The sequence below is a fragment of the Mirounga leonina genome, unplaced genomic scaffold, assembly GCF_011800145.1.
Source record: "Mirounga leonina isolate KUSES-001 unplaced genomic scaffold, KU_Mleo_1.0 Mir_101595, whole genome shotgun sequence".
In the NCBI taxonomy this organism is placed as follows: Eukaryota; Metazoa; Chordata; class Mammalia; order Carnivora; family Phocidae; genus Mirounga; species Mirounga leonina.
The window spans coordinates 7781343-7788904 of NW_023270158.1; the positions used below are offsets into that span (position 1 = coordinate 7781343).

Genomic DNA, 7562 nt, shown 5'->3' on the forward strand with positions numbered 1-7562 from the left:
TTTTGAGAAACACGTAGATAAGGACTACTATAGGGTCTGTGAGAAATTTCTGGTAATACAAGCTCTGAGCTTGAGAGGCTGTTAGAAATGAAAAACAGCTTACTTTATTTGACGCAAGCAAAGATATGCTTCATTAGGCAGAAAGGCGAAGGAAAAAGGATAGAGATTAGGTAATGGATCAGATGAAGGTCAAGGAGAAAGGCTGAAGACTGAAGTTGGGCTCATGTGGAGATAAGAGCAAATGGAAAAGAACTTCGAGGCAAATGTAAAGAATTTGAGAAAAAAAATTCCGCCCCCCTGAGATTGACTAGGTAAACTGAGATGCCCAGCCAAGTATTTCTGAACAACAGTCTTACTTTAGTCTTTGAAAAGAGCAGGAAGAGAGGAGATGCCCTTTGTGCGAACCCCTGGTAGCATGCGGGGAGAACCTACTGGTAGCTTTAAACATGTAGGCGTTGGTCCGTTTTCAGATTAGCCTTACAAGGTATGCCTTCATTGATCCTTCATGAAAATAGACTCAAGAGCGAGTTGATGCCAGTTGTGGAAAGGTTGCTGTATTAGTCAGGAAGGCCAGAACCACAGTAGGTATTTCAAAGAGAGGAGATTTAATAGGAAGAGGGGCTGAAGATTCTTACAGCATCATTGTCAGAAAAAAGAGGAGAGAGAACAAACACAGCATCCTTTCCCTTCCTGCCACCTGCTGATTTCACCCAGTGCCTCCTGTTGGCAGGAAGCCAACTGGCACTCGGGCCTGGGAAATAAAGTTTTCAGATTCCCTGCCCCATTGTTCTAGAACAGAGTAGAAGGGTGGGCATGCAGCTGAGAGACAGTAGGTAAGTAATTGGCCCCACTCGGTATTTCACTCATTCTTGTGAAAACCAGTGGAGAATTGGAGTAAGGGCTAAAGTCAGAGTCCCAGCTGGCGTCTATTTACTTAGGAGAATTGGATCTGGGTACTTTTTCAGAGATCAATGTTTCTGGTGAGTGATAAACACGTACATACATAAACATATCAATATGCATATAGAGATATACAGATGTGTGAACCTGCATAATATTCTCTGGGGTGGATCTTGGTCTGCTCTAGCCAGTGGAATGGATGTGTGTGTGTGTGTGTGTGTGTATGTCAGTGACAGAGAGTGGTACTGCCACTGTGCAAGAGAGAGGTGATGTTTAGGTGACATGCTCCAGAAAAACAGGTTGCTAAAATATTGAAGTAATTCTGTACAATAGGTAAAGAAACAAAATAAAACATTGTCCTAAGTTCAACCAAGTTATCTCTGGCCACCATGGCCCAGAAGAGCCAAGAGTGGGCACTGGAGGGGAGTGCCCTTGTACCTACCAGCCTTCCAGCTAGTCTTCCATAACTCCCACACGCTGGCTTCCATCTTGAGTGTTCCCTTCTCAAGAGCAGACCAAGTTTTCCCCTGTCCCCCAGCGGTGGCTACAGGGCATCTGGTTCCTTGGTGGTGTACCAGCTGGCGCTCCTCAGAGTCACCCTTAAGTGGCTGCTTGTGGGAACTGCATCATTCACAGTGTACCATATATGTAAGTTGTTAAACAGTTTGAACATTGTCTCTATCTAGGTATGTATATATGTACACACACAGAATACTTATGGACAAAGCTGTCTAAATGCAGCAATCCTACATACTACTTTGCTATAAATAAGGGGAAACATAAGTATAAAATCTGAATTCCATTTTGTTTTTAGAAAATTCTATGAGTGCCTAACAGAAAATCTTTCTTACTCAGATATATCTCTGAATATCTTTAAATGGATTTAACTTAAAAAGTGTTCTAGAATCTCTTTGTCCTCTTGGCTCATGTAGTGTCTTTTTTTTTTTTTTTTTAATTTTTATTTATTTGACAGAGAGAGAGACAGCTAGAGAGGGAACACAAGCAGAGGGAGTGGGAGAGGGAGAAGCAGGCTCCAGGCTGAGCAGAGAGCCCGATGCGGGGCTCGATCCCAGGACCCTGGGATCATGACCTGAGCCGAAGGCAGACGCTTAACGACTGAGCCACCCAGGTGCCCCGGCTCATGTCTTATCAACATGTACTTATCCTACAGAGAAGCTGAACACATTTCCTTGTTCTGCCCTTGTTCTGCCCTCCTTGTTCTGTTCCTCACCTTTGAGGGGTGGTAACAGCTTTATCCCTTTATACCTTTAGTCTGTGACACTTGATGCTTGGTATCCTGGATAGGATTTCCAGGAAGAGAAATTCAGATTCCCCTGAATTTTAGGATCTGGACGGCTATTCCTAGGACATGACACGAGAGCCCCAATGAGTTTCCCAAAGATCACCCAATTGAAGAGTCAGGAGATGTAAGTGATTGAAAGTCATTATCAACTTGACCTACATTTTTCACCAGTAATGGATAGGACAAGAGGCTTTTGAGCCGATTATTGTCCCTTGCACAGTTTAAACATTTTTTTTTGAAGATACAGGTGGTTTTCAACTACTTATGTGCATTTGTTCTTGTTGCTATCTCCACAAATGGAACTTTCCCAGTGGTAGCTGGGTTTCATCGTTGTTTTTCCTTCAAAGGAAAAACAAGGGCCTGTTGAAATATTTGCACTTATCAAAGTATTATCACATGGTGGAAAATTTGGGAAATAGAGAAAAGGCATGAAAAAGCCCCCATAATATTGGTACTGGAACATAATAATACATACTTCTGTTTCACCATGTTATCTTGTCTTTCAATTTTGGTATTGCTGAAATTAACACTTGTATATAATTTTGTATATTGACCTTTACCATTAACCTGTTGTTTTGGCCTTGACTTCCCTAGCCTAATTAGCATTATTTTAACAGCTATATGATGTTAAGTAAACTACCATTGCTTATTTAATCACTGCTTCTCCTCCCACCCTTAATTCTTACCTTTGCTTCCTCTTTCCCTGTACTGTTTCTCCTCCAGTCACCATTTTTCTTATTAGGACCAATGAAAGGAACATTGAAATTAGGAGCCTCATGATTTGAACTGTATGGCTTTGCATAGTTCCATAATCTCTTCAGCTCTTTTCCTCATCTATCATTTGGGAATAACAGGGGCTGGCCCTTCCCTACCCCTGAACACTTAACCCGTGTCACAGGAAAAGGTAAAATTTCGTCCTCTGTTACCTATGATTTCCATTAAGTAAATGGAATAGATCAATTAAATTAGGCTAAGAAATAGAAAATATTCTGTTTTAATAATTAAAACAATCTTAAAATTGTCCTTCGAAAGATAGATAAGCCATTGGCAAATTGTAATTACTTGCTCTTAGTTTTGCTCCGCATGATTATTTTTATGGCAATGATAGGATCTTATTTATTTTATTTTATTTTTTTACTCAGAACTCTTCTTTTTAAGGAAATTTTTGGATGGTTTTCCATTTAATGTCTATAGAACAACCTGAATACCAAGTTTTTTTTTTTTTTTCAAATGGAACAGGAAAGTATCACAATTAGCAGACTCTTCCAAAAGCAACAACTGACCCCACTGATATTACCAAAAAGAAAAGTTAATATTTTTGAAGGGAATTCCCTTGAGAGAATGTCCCAGAAAGTGTTGTGAACCCAAGAGCATATCTGAATTTTTCATCAGTTACACTCATATTCTAAAGGTTCTGTCAGAGCTGTCTTGGGAACAAAAGCTAAAAAAAGGCTAAGGGTTGAACAGTGGACACATCTTTTAACTATATGACCCAGGAATGCATTAGGATGTTAGTTAAAGCTGCTTGCTAAAACAAGGAGCTTACCCTCTTTCTTCTGAGGTTGAGTATAAACTTCTATTTTTAAATACAATCAATTGTAGGATTTTATTTTGAAGCATCTCAAACATTGGAAAATATATAAAGTCCTATTTTGAACACCTCTAGCTTTAACAAATATTAAACATTGCTGTATTAGCTTTATGATGCACATACACATTTGAAATGAATAAGATAAACTGGAAATTCTTTTTGTAATCCACCTTGACCTAATAATGTTTTTTCTTCCTGCCTACCTCCTTCCCTAGATATAAACACTTTCTGGAATTCAGTGTTTATTATTCCCATGTATTTCTTTATGCTTTTGCTATATAGGTATGTATCCATCAACAACATACAGTATCATTTTACATGATTTAAAACTTTAAATTCGCTCATACATACAACTTGCCTTATTCACTCAGCATTGCTTTGGAGATTATTTCATGTTCATGCGTACGTACCATTCTTTTAATCTGCTGTATTATTTTCCATTATGGAACTATACCACAATTTGTTTATCAGCCACCCCCCTAAGAGGCTTGAAGGAGGGACAACTTAAAGTCAGATCTTTATAACTGGTTGGTCAGGTAGAACACCAAAGATGCCAGGAATTGATACTTGCATTCCTGCTTTTCTCCCTGTGCCTTTAGTTATTTTTCCTCCTTCCTTTATATTTTGGCCTGATCCCCTGGAAAGATCAAGATGAATTATTATCAAAAGTTACTCCATAGATATTTTTATAATGAGTATCAATCGTATGTTCGGGAAGAGCTAAACATGAGCCAGATGTAGATGACTGTCAAATCTATAGCCATCAAGTTGTATGTGTGTATTCATATTTATAATGTAAGGCCTGTGGGTTTCACATACATGTATTTGCTATATTTTAATTTTTGCTTTTAAAAGAGTATGGTTTAAATTTACAAAAAAATTACAGGTAGTAAGATTTTGATTCCTCTTGGTTATTTGCTTATTCAAACATGTATTTTTCTTATTTTATTTGCCACAGTAGTCTATATTTTTAAAGATTTTTGTTTATTTATTTGACAGCACAGAGGGAGAGGGAGAGGGAGAAGCAGACTCCCCGCTGAGCAGAGAGCCCGATGCAGGACCAATCCCAGGACCCTGAGATCATGACCTGAGCCTAAGGCAGACGCTTAACTGACTGAGCCACCCAGGCATCCCAGTAGTATATTTTCAAACCAAAGAATTAGCCATCACTTCATCCCATTGCTTTTACTGTTTCACAGATATTATTTGCAATATTTAGGTTAAGGACTGCTAGTTTTGTAGATAGAATGCCTAGAGAATTCAAACTGTTTGCCATTCTCCTTCCAAAAAAAGAAAAGGAACTCAGGAATCATTTATGTCTGTTTCCCTATTTTAATACACAAATTGTGACGCATCAACTTTCGGTCTTTCTATGCCAAGCTGTAATCTACAATTCGCCTCTGTAATTTCTTTAATTTTTAGAGACCAGAGAATTTTTTGAGTGGTAATAGACAAGTTCTGTTAATAATGAAATGATTCTAGTGACTCCATTGTGCTTAGCGGGGAAAATAAGTCTCTGAATCACTTTCATTGTTTTCCCTTCATGAACAAATGCTGATTACAGTAAATTGGATTTTAACATTTGACTAAATCATCATCTATAAGCTAAATGAGGTTTTAGCTGACTAAACTGAATGTTATTAGAAGAACCTATGTGACAAATAAAGTACACATTTTAGAAAAGATCAAGGACTCATGTGAGCCAAGAAATTTCAAACCTAAGAGGATATGTCCTATAAAGTTTAAAGTAGATTTTTCAATTACAAAGTGAATGAAATGTATCATAAAGTACTGCAGCGTCTCTTTTTACTGTGATCCAGAAATAATCATATCGATTTGGGGGCTTTTAAAAGAAAAATCACGGAGATTAAATTTCATGGCTCTGTGGATACTGGGTTAACTGGTGATGGCTGAGAGGTGTCCCGAGGAGTGCAGCTTCTCCGTTGGTTGCTCATTTGTGTGCTGAAGGCTTTTTTCAGGGCCCTCTTTTATCTGCACTTGGAACAATGATGGTTGTGGTTTGTTTTATTCAGATCAAGTTTTCAGAATTCGACTACTTTGGCAATGTCCTGCAAACCCGCAAGTACTTAGCACAGTCTGATTTCTTCTGGCTGCGAAAAGCGGTTCCAAAAACAGAGTGAGTAAAAACAAAAACAAAAACAAAACAAAACCCAAAAGGAAAAGAAATAAATATGCTGGTGGGAAGTGAAGTCTCCTCAGGTCAGACTTGGTAATTCCCCTCTGGTCAGAGTAGCCGGCTGGCTGGTTACCTTGGTTCGGCAAAACCCGTGTTAGGTTTCGATAACTCCTATTTCTGATATTATATGAATCACGTCTTCATTCTGATGACGGCTGCCCCACTCCTAGCCCCGAAACGTTGCAAGAGGGCTTATTAGGATATGAACGTTCAAGTCACTTCTAGATGTAGTTATGAATATATGTACATAGAAAACAAGTTTCCCTAGAATTTCACACTCAGGTGGAAACTTTTGAAGATCTTAAAAAAGAACAAATGCTTAAAAAATCAAGTATACTTACAAATGTAGAAGTAATTGTATAATTATGAAGTAACTAGAAGATTTTGTCAAAGTAATAAATGTCAAAGAACTGATAGCTGTATTATTTTTCTCCAGTAGCAGTTAGGATTTATTCTCCTTCTTCCCAGCTGCCTGTAGGGAATGTCCCTCTAGGTAGGAAAGTTTCCCGAGGAACTTTCTGGGCCAGGGCCAGCCATGATTTCCTTCCCTAGCAAAATGTATATGAGGATGATACTGATTGCAGCCCGCAATTATTATGTTCACAGTGTGCTAGGGAGTGCTTTACCTGTTCTAACTAATTTTATCCTCTCGTCATTTCTGTGAGGCGTAGGTACTATTAATAAATAGGACCATCCCCATTTAACAAATGAATAAGAGGCTTAGAGTTGAGAAATCCTTCAGCTCAGGTTTACATTCTTTTTAAAAAATTTGATTACTTGACAGTATACTTGACACAGTGTTAACGTGTGAGGTTTCGATTACTGTTTGTTCTGCCTGCTTGTACGTCTGACACTGTCTGCCGGGGCCCGCTTCTCCACTGTTTTCCTTCCTGTTCTCCAGATTGGATAATTTCTATTGATCTGTCTTCAAATTCATTGATTGTTTCTTCTGCATTGTCAAATTTGCTTTTGACCCATGTAACGAATTTTTCATTGTGGTTATTGTACTTTGCAATTTCAGAATTTCCATTTGGTGGTTTTTTAGATTCTGTTTCTGTGTTGTGATTTCCTTTCTTGACTGCCTGTCTTTCTTTCTTCCTTCCTTCTTTCCTTCCTTTCTTTTCTTTTTTTTTAAATTATTATTTTATTGTTATGTTAATCCCCATACATTATATCATTAGTTTTAGATGTAGTGTTCCATGATTCATTGTGCACAACACCCAGTGCTCCATGCAGAATGTGCCCTCCTCAATACCCACCACCAGGCTAACCCATCCTCCCACCCCCCTCCCCTCTAGAACCCTCAGTTTGTTTTTCAGAGTCCATCGTCTCTCATGGTTCGTCTACCCCTCCGATTTCCCCCGCTTCATTCTTCCCCTCCTGCTACCTTCTTCTTCTTCTTTTTTTTTTTTCTTAACATATATTGCATTATTTGTTTCAGAGGTACAGATCTGAGATTCAACAGTCTTGCACAATTCACGGCGCTTACTAGAGCACATACCCTCCCCAGTGTCTATCACCCAGCCACTCCATCCCTCCCACCCCACCCCCCACTCCAGCAACCCTCAGTT

At 38.8% G+C, this 7562-nt stretch overlaps 1 protein-coding gene across 1 annotated transcript in view; it reads left to right on the forward strand.

The window, feature by feature from the left end:
- The window catches only part of PHEX (phosphate regulating endopeptidase homolog X-linked), a 217000-nt gene that overhangs the window by 138419 nt on the left and 71019 nt on the right, over positions 1–7562 (forward strand). Inside the window, exon 15 of the mRNA XM_035000704.1 lies at positions 5828–5931. Coding sequence (XP_034856595.1) covers positions 5828–5931 — 104 coding nt within the window. The remainder of the gene's footprint in view (positions 1–5827; positions 5932–7562) is intronic.